This window comes from Drosophila teissieri, chromosome 3L (genome assembly GCF_016746235.2).
Source record: "Drosophila teissieri strain GT53w chromosome 3L, Prin_Dtei_1.1, whole genome shotgun sequence".
Lineage (NCBI taxonomy): Eukaryota > Metazoa > Arthropoda > Insecta > Diptera > Drosophilidae > Drosophila > Drosophila teissieri.
The window spans coordinates 6728396-6749148 of record NC_053031.1 but is presented as its reverse complement, the minus strand read 5'-3'; the positions used below and the strand labels follow the sequence as shown (position 1 = coordinate 6749148).

The following is a 20753-nucleotide window of genomic DNA, read 5'->3' as shown; positions in this document are numbered from 1 at the left end:
TAGCGAAACCAAGCCCCCAAAGCTTAAAAGCACCTAAACCATTATAAAGAGAAATTTGAAGTGCGCTTTGGTTACTTTTATTTATTTTACCCATATATTCATATATATAATATATTCAATTGCATTTATATAGATGTTGGAATAATTCTTGTTGTGGCTTTGGTTTGGATTTTTGCGAATACATATACATACATTAATTTATACATACATAAGACGAGCGTGATGCGGGATAAACTTAGATAACACGCTTTAAAGTACTATAATTGTTTGATTTACTTTTTATGCCATTTGTTACTTTTGCGGAATTGACAAACGAGTTTAGTGCACAGGTCGATTGAAATAGGTCTGATTCTGATTGTGTTCTTCTTTTAATATAGGGACTTTCCATTCCAACCGTTCTGGAGCAATTAACTGATTAAAACTTAACTAAAATCTGAATCTTCCAACATTCGTAATTGAGCTTAATTGACTCCGGGCAATATATATTTGTCAGCCATTTTTGTGGAAACTAAACTCCAACTAATTCGATTATACGACGATTCACGTCTCTATATATAGCACAGTTCGATACATGGACTAAATGGGATCTGAACCAGACTCAGATCCCCTCTCTTTGGTTTGTCTATACAATTAACAAGCACAGGTCTCTTTCGATCTCGTTTTTTATAAAGGTACGCATGGCCATTGATATAATATATACGAAAACATTCTCTATTTGCAAACAAAGTGAAATCAACGAATCGAACTAAGGTCCTCAACTGCTCTTCATCTCCTCCTGATATGTTAAGATAGCGTTCCAACAGTTTCTATATCGTATATATCAATATATCATATTACTTTAGTGTGGGACTGGGACTGTTTTTCAATTTGGTGGTGCGTGTGTGGAGCGGTGGCTTCTATGCTCTGAATTCTATCGTTATTTGCGGTATACATATAGATATTCAAATATTACTTGTGGATTCTCCTCTCCGTCCATCGATTTAGATATAGTTGCCAACGAACGTAAAAGTAAAACGCCTCGATTATACATAGTATTTGGTTTTTCCAACTCCGGGACGAACGGATAACGACGCTTAACGCATAACGGTCAACGGATAACAGAATGAGAAATCGTAAAGGAACATCTAGCAACACGTTATAGATACAAACAAATGTACATTCAACATTGAACTCTGATGATTACCGGGATACCCAACATGCCCGGCTCTCGGATCTCTGGGTTCTTCAGCCGGTCTCCTGATATGCTTTTGCCTAAATGATACTTCTTGGTTGTGCGATCTACCATTACCAATCGAAGACTAACCGAACCGAAGCGAACCGAACCTAACCAGACTAAAACCCCTTACAAGTCGTCGCCCAGGCGATGGATCTCGTCCAGCATGAAGTCCACATCCGCCTCGTTGACCGCCGCCGACGAGATGATCGAGCGGAAGAAGTTGGGCCGGCGGTCGTCGGGCTGGTAGCCCACCATCAGTGTTCCCTTCTGCATCATGCGGCCCTTGATGATGGGGCAGATCTGCAAGGATAATTGCAAAGCGTTTGGCTATTAACCATCCCTAACTTATGCTTTATATAACGAAGATCTTACCTTTCCCAGCTCCACCTCCTTCTTGGCATCGTGAGGCACTCCTCTCAGCCGCTTGGGCACGTACCAGAAGGAGACGTTGACGCACTCCGGCTCGAGGATCAGGTGGAAGCGGTCGGACTGCTCCCGGATGCGCTTCAGCTGGTACTGGACCAGCTCCATGAGGCGGTCCTGCTGCTGCTCGAAGCCCTCGGTGCCCTTGGCGCGCCACTGGAGCCACAGCTTGAAGATGTCGTTGTGCCGGCCGCACTGGATCACCTTGTCGCCGGTGTCGTAGCTGATGTCGTACTGCTTGTCGGTCATGAAGAGATACTCCGCCGACATCTGGTTGCAGCTGATGAGCAGGCCCTGTGTGGAAGATGCACGGAGTTATCGATTTGGGATGAAATCTCTTCGTTCGCAGCACACGTAACTCCGCTGTCCGTCCATAAGTCAAGTTGAAATTTTAATTAAAATTCCGCCTGCCAAAAGACGCAACTGTGACCGATGGTAACATATTGCACGGGATGTAAAAAAGGCCAGGGTGACTTGGCGCATTTGGTTCGTCAAAGATTTCATTACGCATTGTGTGTGTGCGAGTGCGAGTGGGAGTGCGACTACCCTTGGCCATTTTGCTCCTGGTTTGGCAGGACGAACGGAACGGAGCGAAACAACAAGGAATTGTTCGGAGTACAATTGGAATTCTTTACACAAACATTGTTCGATGTGCATCCAAAAGAATTTTCGGGTGAGCCGGCGGGGGAATGGTATGGGCTGGTCGGAAAAGGAATTTAAAGCATGGGGTTGAGCTGGGGCTATGCCTCCAATTTGTATCGCTTTGAGTTGTGAGTTTCGGCGGGGGGAAATGGAATGGTGGTGGAATGACTCCGCCGACAGGCTGGCCTTTAATTTTAATTTGCAACTCAAAGAGCAATTATTCGTTTATTACTTTGCAAACAATGATTTCAGTGATTTTGGGCAATAAAATACGGAATATGTGAGGTCACAGCTGTAAAGGATAAAGCCTTCGTTTGGTCGGGCTGCAAAATAAATTTCATATTGCATACTTCTGTAACATCGGCTTAAGCCACAAATCCCATTAAAATTCTACAAAGTTTAAATTTATGCCTCTGCAAAATAGATAGTACCACTTTCTAAGCCTTCAAATCTTGTCAAACTTTTTATATATTTAAAAATGTTCAAGCTCCTATGAATAGTCCCTCATAGGAGCTTGAACATATAAAAATTCCTATTCTTTAAATTATTATCTCTGGAATGGCATACTTACATCCTCCTTGAAATGGATCGTGGAGCACTGGAGCAGAGCTCCCATGAGCTTGTGGGGATTCCAGGTGACCGAGTCGGCACTGCAAGAGTCAAAGGCACGGCGTTAAATGGACATTCAATTACGAATTACAAACAATTAACACTAAGCTGCCGCACTGCGGTACAATTTCCCACTCCCAAGGACACCAATCCCACCCCCTGCTGTTCGACAAGAGTTACACAAAAAAAAAACCGAAATTGGGGGAGGGATGCAGAAGGTCCTGGCAAGTGCCATAAATTGTGGCAATTTCAGGCCGCAGTACTTTAATTGAATTCAAAAGAGCGAGGACAACCCCCGGTGGGCACGGCAGGGTTGACATTGACAGCTAAACATCCCTGAGGGAGCTATTTACAGTTATGTGGGCGCTGCGAGTGCGCCTGTGTGTGGGACGGGGCTTGTAAGTGTGAGTGAGTGAGTGGGTGTCTATAAACATGATCCTTATGGAGTGCCTGGAAGTATGCTTCACTTTTTCAAGCAGTTGGCTGCCATAGAACAAGGGATATATTCGGTTCGGTTTAACGGGTTAGGAAATAATTATGATTTTATAATGTTAGTTTTATATTTGAGTACAAATATATTTTATTTAGTTTGTATGAGTACATTTGAAAGAACAGCGCAAATTTAAAAGGTTTTTATTTAATTTAAGGAGTATCCTTCAGTCGAAACACTTTTTACATGTAATGTGTATTTGATTGAGCGGTGGCATGTGGGGCTAAATTTTTAAGAAGAGATTTTCGATTGTTTTAAGTTTGTTCGCAAATTGAAACTCAGCGGATTTAAGAGCCTCCTCCATCGAAGGACCATTAATCAGTTGCGTAAGCCGCCGAAAGCCACAAATTGTCATCTGTATGGGCATTTTAATGATTAATTCGCGCTGAGAGCCTTTCAATTAAGGACCTCGATTTGCATGCCACAACAATTCGGGCCTTAGGATCCATTCAAACTAATTGAAGGCGTTCGCCTGCGTGATGGATGGACGGATGGAAGTGGAAATGGGAGTGGAAGTGGAGGTTTAGTCCTCCTCCGCCTTTGGCAATCAATTTGAAAGTGTTTTACGGAGTCGGCTGCTTGACCGCAAACTGTCGATTCCACGACAGCTGCACTTGCCGCATTTGCCTAAGCCTCCCGAAGTCTGTGTAGAATTAAAGATGTTGTATGGATTGCCGAAGTAAATGGATTCGAGTTGGAAACGGAGTTCCAACTGGAGGTGGAGATGGCGTAAAGTGCATTTCAGGTTGCGACTTTAAAATTAAAAATTCCTGGCCCGGGGATGAATCCCTATTCCTGACTTGCCCTCTCATTCATTGTTTGGCGTAATTGTTGTGTAAGTAATGCCCATGGCCATCCAAAACACCCCCCTGGGCTAGATGGATTGGTTAGTAAGCAGGAGAAAGCAGGAGAAAGGGAAGGAGAAGGGGCCGGGGAAATCCACTTTGTTCATTTGTTTGTTCGGGCCAAAATGCACTCGGCTTGTGCCTTGTAATCCCTGTAAGCTTTGAACACCTGATGGAGGCACTAAATGACAAATTGAGATTTTTCCCACATGTTCGGCTCGTTTCCAACCGACCTTCAAAAGGGGGCGGCAAAGCTGAGCGATGCGGGCCATTTGGGAGCATTTAGATTTAAATTTTACCCAAACCAGGGAAGAGATTTCAATTTCTGTTTTCACTCGCCGGAAGATGAGGGCGCCCAAGGCACAAAGTTCATGTCAAGAACGATGATGAATGGCTACTGCAATTGCTTGGGACAAAAGATAAGGGGTTCTTAAAGCACTTCTGAGGAGTTCACTCGAACTTGAAGGAATAAAGGATGGCTTCATTTAGCTATGTTAAATGTATACTGCTCTCTTACTTACCGCTCAACACCAGTAAATCTGGGATGACGATGCTTACGCGACATCAACAATCCGCCGCCCCAAGCAGCCTGCAAAAAAAATTAAAAAAATTAATATAAAATATGTTAATATAGATTCATGATACTCTTAATCATATATGTTACTTTTGAATTAGCTTGTAAATTTTCCACTTACATCGATGTGCATCCAGCAGTTGTACTTCTGGCAGATATCGGCAATCGTGTTGATATCATCGAAGGCTCCAAGGACCGTGGTGCCGGCAGTGGCGTTCACAAAGAATGGAATGTCGCCCTTGGCCTTGCGCTCCAGGATCAGTCGCTCCAGCTCCGAGGTGATCATCTTGCCGTGCTCATCCGAGGGCACCACAATGCAGTGATCGGTGCCCAGTCCGCAAACGGCAGCACAGGATTTGATCGAGTAATGGCACTGATCCGAGGTGAACATCACCAGGGTGCCCGGCAATCCCACCGAGCCGTGCTCCTTGTAGTTCGGGAACATCTTGTGTCGAGCGGCCAGGAAGGCATACAGATTGGAGATGGAACCTCCGGGAGCCAAAATGGAATCGCCGCCCGACCAGCCAATGATCTCACGCATCTTGGTCAGGACCACATTCTCCATGAGGATGAAAACCGGCGCAATCTCATAGGTGAACATGTTGGTGTTGGCCGTGGCCGTCAGCCACTCGCCGGCCATGGAGATCAGGTCCAGGCCGTTGGACAACTGGTTGAAGAAGTGGGGATGTCCTGGAAAATTGTCAAGGAAAATGTTGACTATCAATAGAGCCCCTAGCAAACCACTTAATCAAATAACAATGGAATATATACATCTCATCTTGAAAGATGTAGTAATTTTTTCATTTTTAAAGTCCGCCATCTTATAAAGAATTCCATCCTTTAATTAATATTAATAATATTATAATACTTTTGACAGTTTGTATGTGCCTGCCTAATGTAGCTGAAAATGCTTTCCATTTAGCCACGCTTGTCTCGCTGTCTTTCCAAGTCTCTGGGACTTTTCTCGCTTCTCCGGAGAACCGAGTGATTCTAAGCTGACAGCAGATGTGCCTGGCAGCTGTGCTGTCCTTCACCCATCGTTCCATTGCCCCATCAGCCACCCAACCACCCATCCACCCAATGTTTTCTGTTTTTTGTTTTATTAAAAATATATTCGAGGCCAGTGGCAAGTGAAACAAAGGCCGGGGCCAAAACACGGCTGACTGGCCCCGAAAGGAAGAAGAATGTATATGGGCATCGACTGCCGGAAGTGCATATGTTCAAGGGCAGACGGTCCTGTACAAGGTCCTGGTGAATCAATAGCGGATAGTCTGCTCGAAATCCGTGTCCCCGGCTCAACAAGTTTCGCCCTGTAATCCTCAAGCCTCCACTCCCTGTGAGCTCTATAAATTGCTCATTTATTGTAGCTAATTGCGACTGGGCGAGCTTCGATTTCGGGGTGAAATATGTGGAGAGTGGGGCAAAACTCCCACGAAGAATCAGAAAATGCTTTCAGTCACCATCAGGAAGCTGTCCAACTGCCGGATTTGTGCCCTGCTCCTCTATATGCCAGTTTGAACCCTTCGGCGTCTGTCTGTTCACATCTTGAGTGCCATAAGTCGTGTGATTAAAATCCCATTGCCCACAAGGCTAAATCCAACCCACAGAAATAAAATATGTGCACTTGGAAAAAATCATTCTTCACAGATAAAAATAAAAACCTCAAACGAAACATTAAACATAATCTAATATTTACTCATTATAAAAAAAGAACATATTCTTTGCGTATCAGTTTAAAAAGAATATTAGGTATACAGTTTAAATAATATTTTTCCAGTTTACTGATTTCCCGATTTATCAGTTTTTTTTGTGACGTTTTTTTTTATTAATTTCCCCATGTGTAAACTGACAGAGCGTTGGCATCCAAACATTTCAATTTGCGCATGTGGCCAGGATATGCTCGTTGGAAGGACTCGAGTCCTCGAATCGAGCGAATTCACCCTCGCCCCGGCAGCCATTCATTCGCATCAAAGGATCAGGAATGCAGCGAGTCAGAAAATAACAACGGATTTTGATTAAAGCTCCCCTCGTTTTTATGGAGTCCTCGGCGAAGGAAGAGAAGTCGTTTCCTTCGTATCAGGTTGCCCGTTTGACAGGGCGCGCATTATGTGAGATTAAGGATCATAAATGGGACTCTTATCGGGTCTGCAGGGAGAAAAGCTGTCTCACAGAAAAATAATTGACAGTGCTATCTCTTTGGGAGAAACTTAAATTGGCTGCTGTATTTAAAATCACTTTTTAAAACAGCAGTTTTAATTGCGAGTCTAAGTCCCCTTTATTAGAAACTTATTACATTAAAACTTTGTTTTAACAATAGCGCACTTCCTAAACGTAATGAGCGAGAAACTAATATCAAACTTAGGCCAAAACTTGAACATACTCCATGAGACAACGCATCCTAATTACGTTTCTTTTTGCTTTCCCAAAAAGTTTCCCATGCAATCTGAGCTTATTCAGTTGCAGCCTTGATTGCGTAGAGTTTTAATTCAATTTTTTGGCGAGCCAAATGGGAGCAGACGGCTAAACAGCAGCAGCCTCATTTCCTGCGAGGAAAATCAGGGAAGCGACGCCTGCTTCCGAGACAAGCCGCAGTTTCCGGGGGTTGGGGGGCGGTACTTCCACACGGGGTGGACTGGGTGGAGTGGGTGGTGTGGGTTGGCTAGAGTAAATACGCTTATTATCGATACTCCAAACACAATTGCGGTCACGTGCGAGGACTGCACAAACATCGAAGGACAAAGACAGCGCCGCTCGACTGGGGACCGACTGCCTCTCGCATTAATTTTCAATGAAATCAAATCAGCAAGGACATTCAAAACAAGCTGGAGCAAACTATGACACAAGCTATCGACTTGAGGATACCATAGAGTTTCGAAATTAAATTAGGAACTCATTTGATAAATCATGTTTTACATCTTTCAATATCTATGTATTTAACTATTAAAGTATACAAAAGTGTATATTTTATAACAAATCCTAATGTAAAACTGCCGAGGTAAATATATTAGATCCCAAGTCAAAAACTTTTAATATATGTATTTATTACTATTATTTAGTATTGTATAGTAAAATTCTCCCCAAAATCCCCTTCATCATCAACTAGTGGGTATGGAAAAGTTAAAAGTGAAACGTGCGAATGACTTTTGGCTGCTAAAGCCGCGCCCACAATGAACCCTTTGCCCGATTTATGATTGATGGCCGAGTGGATCTGAGCCGCAGGGATTACAGACTGCGGACCCCGAGGCGAGTGTTTTTGAAAGGTGTAAACAAGCCGGGGCCGCAGCTCAATGGGCCATAAAATGGCATTGTCTGCTGGATGCTGTCTGCTTCCTGCCCCCAGCTTCCTGCCTCCTGCTGGCAGGACGAGTATCTCGCCGAGTGCCATCAATATGCTAATGTGCTTATCTAGAAGGCTGCACACTTTGTGCCCTAATACGACCGCAAGGTCCAGAGGCACGCGTCCTGCCCTCGTCCTCAAAACGCAAATCATATTCCACGGACAAAGAGCATATGCTAAGCAGGGACAAATTTGATTAATCCCCAACTGAGCAAACTTCACAAGGTGATGATAAGCAAATCAGCTAAGTTAGATCACCTTTGCATATTCATCGCACCTCTGGAAGTCAGGGCATCGTATTTAGTTCCGACTCAAGCTAACCATATTGTAAACATATATTTTATGTACTTGTTTAGATCCTTGACTTACCCGTCTTGACCTGGTACTTCAGTGTGGTGGCGCAGTCCTCGATGAGCTGCTGCAGAGGCAAGGCGCGATCGGGAACATCCAGATCGAGCAGACGCTTCATGTCCTCGGGATGGTGGAAGTCCAGGACCTTCTCATTGCGGTCGTTGGTGGCCTTCACAAAGTCCAGCAGCACATCGATTACCTTCAGCAGGAACTCCCGTGTCTCTGGTCCAGCGGTCACTGTGGTGGGCATGAGATCTGGATACGAAAAACCACAACGGCATAAAAAGAGGGTGCGGAAAAAACGGAATGAGAATCTCTTATCGGTATTTATGAAAAGCGTGCCCCGCTGCTGACAGAAAAAATGGTCTTCCTCTCTTATCGTGATATATGGCTATTATTATTACAATGATTTGTGGGCTGGCGCAGTCGTAAAATGAGATGACTGGCTTTAAGGTAAGTTAAGTCGAAAATCCTCGGGGCAAACTGAGATTTCAATTATTTTTTTGACTATTTCAATTCATTCACTGAGAAAAGTTGGATTGATCATAAAATTTCCTATTATTCCTATCGAGAAATTGTTATTTTGTGCTAGAAGTGATTTCTAAACAGTCAGCTAATTAAATTTAATAATTTCTTTGCTAAGTTTTAATTTTTTCCACGTTTTAAAACATATTTATACTCTTTATTCTTCCATTACGTAAATATTCACTTAGCGTAAACTATATTTAATACAAAAAACAGTATGTATCACAATTTAATTTATTTACATACATTAAGAGTATAATTTCCATGTCTTTTAAAATTACAGTTTTTATTTAATTTTACTGCTAGCCCGGGATTAAAATGCGCTACATCAGCGAAGATTACTTAGAAACTAGCAGGATTTGCGCAGAACACCCTTGTGGGTTGTACACATCCTCGGCCTCAGTGTCCTTGCCTTCGTCCTTCTGCGGTGGCTGCAATTAATTACTGGGGCTTTTGTTTAAGCATCGGCAGTGGCCACTAAGCCACCGAGCAAATGGGAGCAGCTCCATTAGAAGCCAGCTGGAAATCAATTGCAAACTTAACGTTGCGCATGATTACCATTTTCGTTGCGGGGAGGGGGCGGTGGTGCGACAAATTGTAGCCATTTGAAAAATTCCTCGACTTTACGGCCAAGAAGTTAAATAAAATTTAATGTGCTCGACTGCCTCGGTGCGCAGGGTGCTCAGTGTCAAAGGCAGACGTTGTCCTGAATTCTGCACCCAAAATCCTGCGAGTCCTTGGAAGGCATTACGAGCAGCCGCCACACACACACACGAGAGTCCTGGAATCGAGCGTGAGCAATATCCTGTGACTAAACGGTTTATGTTTGTTGGCCTTTCAATCTGAGGCACGCGTCTGCCGCCTCGGGGAGAGTCCTGCCACCTTTCTGGTCCTCGTGGCACACACATCGAATGGTGGTGGATTCTTTGACTTTCTGTCCTGTTCATTTCTGTTTAGTTCTGTTCTGTCTGTTTGTTGCGTGTTTGTCGAGCAGAAATCTGTTACAGGGCAACAGTCGCCAGTTTCACGCTTCACAAGAGGCGGCAAACGCACACGAAACACAAGGAGCTGCCAGTGCGGGGCCATTTATCAAGGACACGAGTGTCCTGGACAGCCCACCGCTTGTCCATGTCCTTAAACAGCAGACTCCTGTTCATTCGCCAGTTGCCCAGCCCGACCAGTTTGCCCATTTTCTGTTCCCTGTTCCTGGCAGTGTCAGTTTAACACTCGTTTATTATTTGCCCAGCCAAAAGCGATGCGATTCGAGTGCAGTTATGCGTAGGACCAATGTTTGCCAGGATTATTACCAAGGCGAAGTAATCGCCCCCGGACTCGCAAAATATGTTTCTTGTGCCGGAATGTGACAGGTTGGAGTTGCACAATTCGAAAATAAATTCTTGCTCTCGAAAAATAGCTCTAAGCCCTTGTTTTCTGGCAATTTATGGTTACGACAAGGAGCCACTCAATTGAATATTAATTACTTATTGACTGCAGATACAATGTACACCAAAGGGGGGTAAAAATACTATCAAAAATTAGATGTTTGGTCGATTTTCCCATAAATTCTACCGTGCTCTCCACCAGCTAGATCTGTACTATCTGATAGTATAGATACTTGACCATAGTGTAGTCTCTTGTTTTTTATACCAAAGGACATATTTATTTAAATTACTTAGAAGTCTTGTAAAAATTACATTTTTAAAACTAATCAACCATGATAAAACCTTTTCTACTATATCCGGTTATAGTATACTTTCTAAAGCCTTCGAAACATTTTTTTTTGTAATTTAATTAATTGAAATACCTATGTGGCAGCCTTACCATACCTTATACATACAAATATCTTATTCGATAAGAAATAACCAACAAAACTGGCAGGTGCCATGCTTATTTCATATCAGTTAATAATAAAGTTATGTGAAATACAACATATAAACTTTTTGATTAAGTTGTTTTTTATTTCCATTTATAAAAACTCAATAATTCAAGAAATCGTAAGCTACGAAAATACCTTTGCTTTTAAATCCTTAGCTTTTAAATTGCGATACAATATGATGACTAAAATCTAACCTATGTATACATTTTTATTTCATAACCCAAAACTGTCTCGTTTATTGAATCTACATGTTATTTTAAATCGTATTCGAAAAAATACTCACCATATGCCGTCAGTTTGCCCGTCCTCTCGGACAGTTTGTACCCGTTCGGATTCAGCGACATTTTCTCCTCTGCAAAGATAAGGAGTGAAAAACGGGGAGCAATTATTCAGGGGACATCTCAAAGTGCAGACTCTGCAAGATAAGGAAAAATGGAGCTCGGCCAAATGAAGTGAGTCAATGTTATGCAATCGACCGAAAGTCCGAGGGTGCGAGGGTCCTCGGGGCAGGTGTTACATAAGTCCTTGCACTTCGGAAAACCCCATTTTCCAACAGCCCACACACGCAAATTGCATAACCAAGACAAACAAACAAACGGTGCGAAAATGCAATGGGCGTGTAAATAAACAGAGTGGAAAATGGAAAATGGGGGAGAAGTGGAGTTTGGAGAACGAGGAGGGGCTGTTTGTACAAGGACAACTGAAGGGCAAGCTCCAAGTGGGAGGTAAATAACTGGTATATCTTGCATATGCCATATATATGTGCACGGATTTCAGGACCCCTCCCTTTCACTTTTGGCGCCATCTGCTATTGCGCAGTGAGTGTTAAGCCAATTTCCTGCGACGGAACGTATATACATTATATATATACAGCTACATATGTATATAGACTTGATTTACATGGGGATACAGACAGCGCGACAGCTGCAATTAATGGCGAAAACCTTGGACAGTGCGAAACTTATGCAACAAAATCGTCTGGGAGTCTTACCGATAATCCTGCGGATATCGTCGATATACTGCTTTAGGTAATTCACTTTGACTGTCTGCGGGGGCGACGAATCACCGACGTGTCTTTCGAAAAGTAAAAGCTAGAGGAATGTGCGAGTACGAAATGTATCGAAATGTATCTCTAAGATGGAGCTGCGATTTACTACTTGTGGTCTAAACCAACGACAACTTACAGAGTTCCTTTTCTCCTAGCAACAAAACACTGAAAAACACTCGCGAAACGGAGCTACAACTCACTGATTAAACGAACTGGGAATTATTGTATATATACACAGATATTCTCAGGTATTTCGGGCAACTTTCACTTTTGGTTGGGAAACTTAGGGAACTGAGCAGCCTACACTCGCTGACGATCTGCGGAGCTATGAGCAGCAGCATCCGCCTGAGTTGCCTACGAAGCTTTTCGCATCCAAAAAATGGCTGCCCATGTACCACTACACGCATACCTATATGTAGGTGTGTATATACTACTCCTCAATCTCTTGCATAACCTTCAACGACAACGACAACAGCAGTGGGGCTGAGGAAAGTGCGGGAAATTCTCCGGGTGACGTCATTGATTTTTCGGAAACCATCTTTGTTAAGGCCATTTTGCGTGGGCGGAGCTTCGGCCATGCGCGCCCCAAAGTATCCAACAGATACACAAACTGAAATGTGTGCGCACGCCTCGTGCATACTAAAGAAATGAAAAACGATTGAAAACGCGATGAAAGGAAAGGAAAACATAGATTGTGAGGGGGCGACCAAATGAAAAGCTAATTAACAAACTAATTTTGCCACTGTTTCTGACATTTACAATGACCCACAACTTTTTATGAGAGTTTCCTGCCACCAAATGGACACAAAAAAACCTCTATAATTACTTTCATTTCCCGCACATATGTACGCTTAGATATAGGAGCCAAAACACATAGAACCCTGGTATATAGAACAAAAACGAAATTTGGGTCAAAGCTAGGCCGCCCGCCCACTCGGGCTATGCAAAAAAGATATGTATCTCCAAGTGAAATTGCATCATTTCCAATAGAACGCGTTTCATAGCATACTTCTGAGGGCCAGAGAACAACTATAGCCATGTTATGCAAGTCGGGAGAGGACCCCAGGAGCAGCAGGACCAAAAGGACGTCCATCAAACTGGAGAAGCTTAAACAACGAGAACACAAGGAGTACTTGCCGCAAAAGAGTGCCTCCCACTCTTATCTGACACACGGAGCAGCTGGCAAAGGATGTTACCGCACTTGGCACTTGGTCCTGCCGCTGCTCCAGCTCCTGCTCCTGCTCCTTGGGCAGGATCCACTGCGTCAGCATATTCGATGCGAGGGCTCTGGCACTTGAAAAGTGTCTTTCGATGTAACTGATTGCAACTTAAGAAGGCCATTACAGTGGCAATAACTCCCTTGCAAGTCCCTGCAAGTCCCGATCCATCTTTTTTATTGAATGTCTATCTGGCAATATTGGCAAAATGAAGTCGACACTTGTTCAACATGACTTTCAAAACATTCCGAAAAGGCGCAGTACATTACTTTGTAGCATTCGCTTGGAGTTTCCAACGACAGTTGCAGAAAGTCTATAAAGCCATAATTGCGCAAGGAACTCGTTACTTTTGATGAGGCAACAATTGAGTTTTTTAATTGTTAATTGGTTAATTTGCTTTGAAACAAAGCTGCATTAAACTGAAACTTTGAAATTAAATTATATACCCAGCATTCCACGTTCCTTAACGAAAGCATTATGTTTATTTATCCCAAATGAAATCTTAGTAGAATACTCTACTAAAATCACGAGACAAGTATGGCGCCTAATTTATATGGATTTGCACCCTACACTTTAGCAAAACCCATCCATCACAAGTGTCAGACAAATATTTCTGATACAAAAACAGCTCATGGTATTTAGACCCGCTAAACATGGCAAAATAAAGTCGCCTGCTATCTGGAAAGCACTTCAACGGCATGTGCTACCAATAATAATTAGGCACTCTGTCTGCACTTATCGCAGATATATGGCCACCAGACCAGACTGAACAAGAAGGGAATACGGGGAGTGTGGCGATGGGAAGCCGCGATAGTCTATCCTCTGATTCGCACTTGAATCTATGACACCGGCAGATAAGGCCATCAAAAGCATTTATTATTAGTAAGTGGGATTTTCGTTTGGGCCGGAGGCTCAGTTGAACAACTGCTACCATTTGAGTCGGACAGCTTTATATAAATCCTGTCGAGTTAAGAGTTTAAGCATTTCGAGCGGAGCAGGTGCCACGAACAATCGGATTTAATTGAGTTAAACTTTGGAAAAGCACAGTAAGTTGTAACAGGAAACGGAAACAGCAACAGAAACAGCAGTAGACATGGACAACAAAAGGATTATGGGTTTAAGCCATTTTAAGAGCAATGTTTAAAATACTCTCGAAAATAGTGCTTGCAATACAAGCACATCTGCTTGGCAGTAAACTTTTAAAAGTTTTACTTTATCAAAAGTAGTTCAGTTGATTGTTATAACAACGAAATAATAGATCAGAACCACACTATTAAACTAGAAAGCTAAAAGGGATTTTTTTGGAATTATGATTATAGATAAATAATAAAAATATGCAGTCATTGAATATTTCAAGAAAAATACATTATATACATTTTTTATTATTAATGATACAAAAAATAATAATGGAGTAAATACTTTACATCTGTAGGAATGCTAGGAATAGTCAATCTGGATCGATACCCCTTTGAAAGGGCACAACTAGCGAATGGGATTGAACAATGAGAGGAGCTCTCGACCAGAAAATAGGATGCTCACCTGGCTGTGATTGCACGTAGCGCAAGTAGGCCCTGTAACCCAGATAGGCGAAAATGTTTGGAGTCAAGTGCCACCCACGGATGCGGATGGAGCTTGGCTGGGGTTGCTACACTCGGGCGGCTAATTTAGAGCGGGAGTTTCTGGCCTGGGCGAAGCGTCCTCTTTGGCACTCGACTCTCAACTGCCAGAGCACAGCCAGTAGCACCAGAGGACCAAAGGACCAGAGGACCAAGGGAATGCTCTGCACCCGGGGGCCATGAGCATTTTTCGGTGCCAGTGGAAAATGAATGGGAGTTTGGGAATTTCGACTGCTTAGCCTGTCATTACGCTGACAAAATAAGATTCCAGCAGGTTGGTTAGCTCTGGCATTTTTGTGAGGTATTTTCGACGGGAATCCCATTGCAAAAGCGTTGTCAGGATGCCAGAAGGCCAGGATACCAGGTGGTAGCCTCAGTTCAGTTCGAGAGACAGGCGATTGCATAACCCCTTTCGGTTTGGCAAATCAAGCGCATGATATTCGGATAGCAAATGCTCGGGATAACAATGGTGTAGGGATTAGGCCCCGGAGTGAAGTCCTCCCGAAGGCAGCTTTTTGCTGCTTTTTGCTGCCTATTTTTGAGAGCGCGATAATTGCATTTCGAGCACAATTGCTCCTATTGTACGGGGCAAACAGTCTCCATTTTGGCCCAGTCCCCCCCGCGAGGATAGTATGGCCCCAAACCAGCCTGGAAAACCCATCCCCCAGTCCTGTAATCTACCCATCTCTTTTCAGCCCAGCGATGGGAGAGCGTGTGGAAAAGCGACAGGGAAAATTGGGGGGATGTGGATTACATCTCGTCCTCCCATTGGCCACCATCATTATCCTTGCTGCGCAGGCGCAGGCCATGACGTCACCAGCTGTCGTGAAGGACGAAACTTTGGGGGATGCTGCACTGACATCGCATTCAGCAGCCAAAATCCTTGAAGACGTCCAAACCATCAGCGCAGTTCAGGATTGGAGTTTGCTGTGTAAAGAGCTCTGCGGGTAAGTTTCGGATGAACAGCCATCCAAAACTCTTGCAATTACTTGGAAAGTAAGGTGCCTTAGAGTCAAGTGACTCAAGTGTTTGTTTGGCAAGTGCAGGTTTCCCACAACAAAAAAAAACGCGAACTAATAATGATAATAAAAAACGTTTGCCAAGTTAAAAATGTGCGTGTCGATGGCCTTGTGAAATCATTTGCGATTCGCGTCGGCCTTTTAAGTGGGGTCTATCGAGGTTTTCCCAAATCGCGTGTGTCAGGGAAATATAATCGACATTCCTGATCGGTGGCTATATCTGCGACTTTCGACTTGTATGGCGTGTGTGCTGTTTTTGTCAAGTGCCAAATATTTTAAGTATAAATGGTACACGAAGTTGCCTGAAGTACTGTGTTCATGTGTATAACTTTCAAAATAAAGCTTAAATATCGGGTTAAAGTTAAACAAATATGTTTTAAAATTTATAATAATTTATAATCATATCTACGAACGTGAAAAGAACATTTGTCTTGTATTTTAATTAGAATGTGTTGTAACTCTTTAATATTTAAAATATACTTTCAATTGTTATTTAATTTGGTGTTTAATACTGCAATATTACAACGTTTAAAATACATTTTTTGTACAAAAAAGAAAGTCAATGAAGTCGACATTCTCCTAGATCCATTCTGCGCTTTCAATCTTAAAATCTAGTTAATGAAACGTGTCCTGATAATACTTTGTTATTTTCGGTCCAATTCAGTTACATTTTTTTTTAATTTCCCCTCCATTGTTATTAAATCAGCATTTTGTGGTTGATCCTTGCAGAGCTGGCCTGGGCGTTGCTTCAACGCCTGATGTGGCCAAGAACACGATCCTGAGACCGGAGTCGGATGTGGCCAAGTGCCGGCAACTGTGTGGACTGCCTAGGGGTAAGTGGAAAATACGATACTAAAACTCTGAATAAAATGTTATATTTAAATTATAATAGCTAGTCTCACACACTTTATAATGAATAGAAATGTGTAAATGTACAAATATTCAATTTATTTGAAAGTAGCTAAAAGTAGCATTTTATAAACATACTAACGATTCCTCTTATTTACTTCCAGGTGAAGCGGGCGACTTGGTCTGCTCGAGCTTCTGTCGTCAGAGGGGTCGCTCCCTGCCCGGATGCAGTCCCTGCCAGCAGGAGGTGCGCAGGATGAAGGAGGCGAAGGAGAATAAGGAAAAGGAGAAGAAGGAGGAGGAGGAGGTTCGAAAGGACGAGGAGAAGGCCAGTGGAGTGCTGGGCGATCCAACACACGGTTCCAGAGCCGCGGAGAATGCCGAACGGAGATCGGTCGACGATGCACTGTGGACAGTGACAACAGTTGCCGTGGCAGCCGCGTCGGATACGGATACGACGACCACTGCGGCTCCGGACTGGGACGAAGTGTGCAAGGTGCTCTGCAAGACTGGCGATGGCGGGTCTTTGTGCAACTGTGATTTATCGCCGTTCTTCAGCTGAGCGATCCCCACCTTCCTGAGGGGATCGCTACCGATGGAGGCGCTAAATCACAAACCCATATATATGGATCGAGAATTATCTGATGTTTTGTTGTTCTTCGTTTTTGAACTTCAGTTAGTGCTATTGTTGTCATGAAAAAGTATCTCCCATATATAATCTATATCGGAAAACTTGTTACGAAAGTTTAGTTAAATACTGTAAAGAGATAAAAAAAAAACTATAGAAAAATCCACAAAAAAAAAAAACAATTCAATATAAATAATACATAGAGAAGAATATACGAGGAGGAGGAGCAAGCAAAAAATTCCCTATGCGAATCAATTAATTTGTAACTAATTTCAATTACAACTAACTATAGAAAGCTATAGAGTAAGCAAGGGGGGACTATACCCCCCACTCGGAAACAGCAGAATCACGCAGGGCTTCCAGTGCTCCGCCTTGGAGGATGAGGATCCCCTCCCAAAGGAATCCAAAGCCCTCCGGACGGACACAACCCGTATTTAGGTGATTAGTCAAGGAATTGGACTGAGGAGACACAAGAAGATATATGAAGAACAACCAATTAATATCAATGTACACAACATATCGTGCGGTAATCACTACCCAAAATCAAAAAACCCAATCACATTTATTTAAAAATACACCTTGGTTCGAAGGAATCAGCATATCAATTTACCAGGAGGCAAAAACATGTTGGTATCTAAAGAATTTCCTTTGTTTTGGCTTACAAGTTATTGGCGAATCTAAAGCATTGAGATATTTCAAAACAGCATCAATTAGGAGTGTCGCAATTAGGCCAAGTTGCCAACCAAGAGTTTAGTGTTGGTTACGGCCCTTAAACATAAAAAAAAACATTTATAAAATATACTTGTACTTACTAACGAATAACAAATGTAATTGGTCTATATATATCCACACAATGAGTTGCGATTGCAAATCAGAAACTCAGACGGGCTATACTGGATCTACCAGACCCGTATATCGTATATATATAAATCTAAATATATATATATATACATAAAGCTGTAAACCATAGTTACCATAATATCTAGGTGTCATATTGTTCAGCATAAATAATCGCATATGATGTAATGTATGCATATTATCTGTGTGTTTGGAAGACATTTTTTCGCATTGCATTGAAATGGAAGACAATTTAAGCAAATCGCATTCTGGAAGACATGCGTTGCGGCAGCGGCAACAAGATCGGCCAGCTGCCAATTAGTTTATAAGATACTCTAATAATAATTAAATTTTCGATTCGAACTCGAAGATATAGTCAATACAAGCACACGCTGTTGTGGCAAACGCGACGCTGTGACTGACAATAATTAACTATAACTTAGGAGGAGAACAGCAGGCAAGGAAGTTCGCATACTCAGTGTCTATATACCAGTACTATTGCTAATATTAACCATGCACTAATCAAAGAAAATCAAAAATAATTAATATTGTATTAATATTGTATTGCACCAAAGTTATAAGGCAATTTTCAGAGCACATTCATTGATAACCTAATGCGGCTTCAGTATGTATATCGATGTGTAGCAAGTTAATCACTCAGTAATTAATATACGAAATGCACTTTACATTTATGTATATGTATATGTGTTAGGCGTTGCGTTTCTGCCATGAATACAGCGGGTAACGAACCGATCACACGGATTATGCCGGAATAATATCCATAATCCATAATCCATAATATATATTTATAACCAACAGACACATCATCATCAATTACGAATACCGAGTCGAAAAACCGTTTCGAACCGATTATGCCGTTTCGCAGTTTCGTTTTTTTTTTCAGTTTTATCCTATGGCCGGGCATTATCTTAGTGGGTAATGTCTGGGGCTATGGTCAAAATAACACAGAAAAATAGATTTAAAGGCAATTTCACAACAGATAACCATAACAGCAACTACACAACCAAATAAAGGCAATTATTATCTTATATACGTTAAATGTTGTAAAGCCCCTCTAAACAAAACAAAAAACGGTGTTTTATTGGGAGGGATAGAAGGTTCAAGGACTCCTCAAGAAATAATCAGTTATTTTTTTATTAAATTACTTTTTTAAAATGTGTTTTACCGATTTATTATTCAACTCTTTTAGAATAATTTGACTTCATAAGATTTGAATGCACTGCTTTACCATTTAGACGTGTGGAACCGATTCACTGCTTTAACCGCAAAAAATTCACTTGAACTGCTTAAAGCAGTATTTCAAATCAAGGCGCGCGTCATCTATCGAATTATTAAAATACAAACGTGGACCAGCTCGTTGTTGTAGTAATTTCTAGCATATTTTTATATTTTTATTATTATACACGCAATCAAAAGCAAGCAAATAGAAGTGTGTGTGCATATTTATTATACAAAGTTTATATAGTACCCATAGTGACTGATAAGAATAAATTTAAAGAGCCACGCAGCGTTCTTTATTTCAGTCGAACTTGTCAACTCAAGCAAACCATGCTAAAGAAAATAAATACGTTCCTCTTTGTTTGCTCCTTGTATAGTGTGACAGGGCAATACGATGGAGGGGTATAATTATTAAAAATGTTCGATCAACATTTTCTTCAATTTAATTAAACAATTTGTAGGCACTATGGACATTCACGGACAATCTTCAACCGGACCCATATCAAGTTTGCGGCCTGAGCAATCCAAAAGGCTTGGTGAACGACATACAGGAACAACAAGCTCTATCCGCACCTGGCCAATATCCATGGGTGGTTGCCATTTTCAGCCAGGAAAAATTGCTTGGCGGCGGTTCCCTGATTGCCCCAGGAGTGGTCCTTACAGCGGCTAGCATCGTGGTGAACAAGGCTGCTCCAGAAATGGTGGTCAGAGCAGGCGAATGGAATATGGCACACCGCAGTCAACAGCTACCGTCGGAGGATCGCCAGGTGGCTAGAGTTGTGCGACACAGGGAGTTCTTGTACAGATCAGGAGAAAACAACATTGCACTGTTGTTTCTAGTCTCCCCCTTTGAGTTGAAACCCCACATCCAAACCATCTGCTTGCCAAGCCAGGAAGCGTCTTTTGATCAGAAGCGCTGCTTGGTGGCCGGATGGGGAATGGTAGCACTCAACGATAAAAATTACTCCAATGTTCAAAAGAAAATCGATCTGCCCATAATTGACAGAGCGCAGTGCCAGGATCAGTTGAGGAAGACCAGGCTGGGCGCCTCTTTTGAGCTGCTTCCTACTCTGATATGCGCCGGCGGCGAGAAGGATAAGGGTGAGTGCATCGGCGACGGAGGCTCCGCACTTTTCTGCCCCATGGAGGCGGATCCAACTCGCTATGAGCAGGCTGGCATCGTTAACTGGGGCATCGGTTGTCGACAGGAAACCGTTCCAGCGGTCTTCACAAGTGTGCGAATGTTCCGAGATTGGATCTTTGAGCACCTGGCCAATAACTCCAACAGTGTTCCATTCGCTGCTCAGTTACCCTCTAACATGTCTGATACAAGGAACTATAACAATAATCCTTAATTGATTATCATAAACTCTCAGCTATTGTTAATGTGTTTATTTTTATAGTAATAGTTT

The 20753-nt window shown here is 42.4% G+C and overlaps 3 protein-coding genes across 5 annotated transcripts; 2 read left to right on the top strand and 1 right to left on the bottom strand.

Moving 5' to 3' along the window:
• Positions 1-54: 54 nt before the first annotated feature.
• On the bottom strand, positions 55-14742 carry LOC122617115 (glutamate decarboxylase). Of its 3 annotated transcripts, XM_043792821.1 has the most exons (9): positions 12073-12256; positions 11880-11979; positions 11172-11240; positions 8506-8742; positions 4921-5489; positions 4747-4814; positions 2853-2931; positions 1589-1933; positions 55-1516 (listed from the first exon to the last, which is right to left on the bottom strand). In XM_043792821.1, the coding sequence occupies exons 3-9, from the start codon at positions 11230-11232 to the stop codon at positions 1343-1345; spliced, it is 1533 nt and encodes a 510-aa protein (XP_043648756.1). In that variant the 5' UTR covers positions 11233-11240; positions 11880-11979; positions 12073-12256; the 3' UTR covers positions 55-1342. The 3 variants fall into 3 exon arrangements, with proteins under 3 accessions (XP_043648756.1, XP_043648757.1, XP_043648755.1); XM_043792822.1 differs by lacking the exons at positions 11880-11979; positions 12073-12256 and adding an exon at positions 14693-14742; XM_043792820.1 differs by lacking the exon at positions 11880-11979.
• LOC122617116 lies at positions 14086-17733 on the top strand. The gene is made up of 4 exons (XM_043792823.1): positions 14086-14199; positions 15465-15716; positions 16518-16621; positions 16802-17733. Exons 2-4 carry the CDS (start codon positions 15472-15474, stop codon positions 17197-17199), a joined length of 747 nt encoding a protein of 248 aa, XP_043648758.1. The 5' UTR covers positions 14086-14199; positions 15465-15471; the 3' UTR covers positions 17200-17733.
• Positions 17734-19659: 1926 nt separating this feature from the next.
• On the top strand, positions 19660-20732 carry LOC122617888 (phenoloxidase-activating factor 2). The gene is made up of 2 exons (XM_043793928.1): positions 19660-19743; positions 19803-20732. The coding sequence occupies exons 1-2, from the start codon at positions 19672-19674 to the stop codon at positions 20694-20696; spliced, it is 966 nt and encodes a 321-aa protein (XP_043649863.1). The 5' UTR covers positions 19660-19671; the 3' UTR covers positions 20697-20732.
• The last annotated feature ends 21 nt before the right edge of the window (positions 20733-20753 follow it).

Coding starts and splice junctions, on each gene's coding strand:
- LOC122617115 (XM_043792822.1), bottom strand. CDS start 11,232: ATGTCGCTGAATCCGAACGGGTACAAACTGTCCGAGAGGACGGGCAAA. Junction 5,490..8,505: donor GAAGTACCAGGTCAAGACGG/GTAAGTCAAGGA, acceptor ACAATTTTCCAG/GACATCCCCACTTCTTCAAC. Junction 2,932..4,746: donor AGATTTACTGGTGTTGAGCG/GTAAGTAAGAGA, acceptor TGACTCTTGCAG/TGCCGACTCGGTCACCTGGA.
- LOC122617116 (XM_043792823.1), top strand. CDS start 15,472: ATGGGAGAGCGTGTGGAAAAGCGACAGGGAAAATTGGGGGGATGTGGA. Junction 15,717..16,517: donor CTGTGTAAAGAGCTCTGCGG/GTAAGTTTCGGA, acceptor TGATCCTTGCAG/AGCTGGCCTGGGCGTTGCTT. Junction 16,622..16,801: donor ACTGTGTGGACTGCCTAGGG/GTAAGTGGAAAA, acceptor ATTTACTTCCAG/GTGAAGCGGGCGACTTGGTC.
- LOC122617888 (XM_043793928.1), top strand. CDS start 19,672: ATGCTAAAGAAAATAAATACGTTCCTCTTTGTTTGCTCCTTGTATAGT. Junction 19,744..19,802: donor CAGGGCAATACGATGGAGGG/GTATAATTATTA, acceptor AACAATTTGTAG/GCACTATGGACATTCACGGA.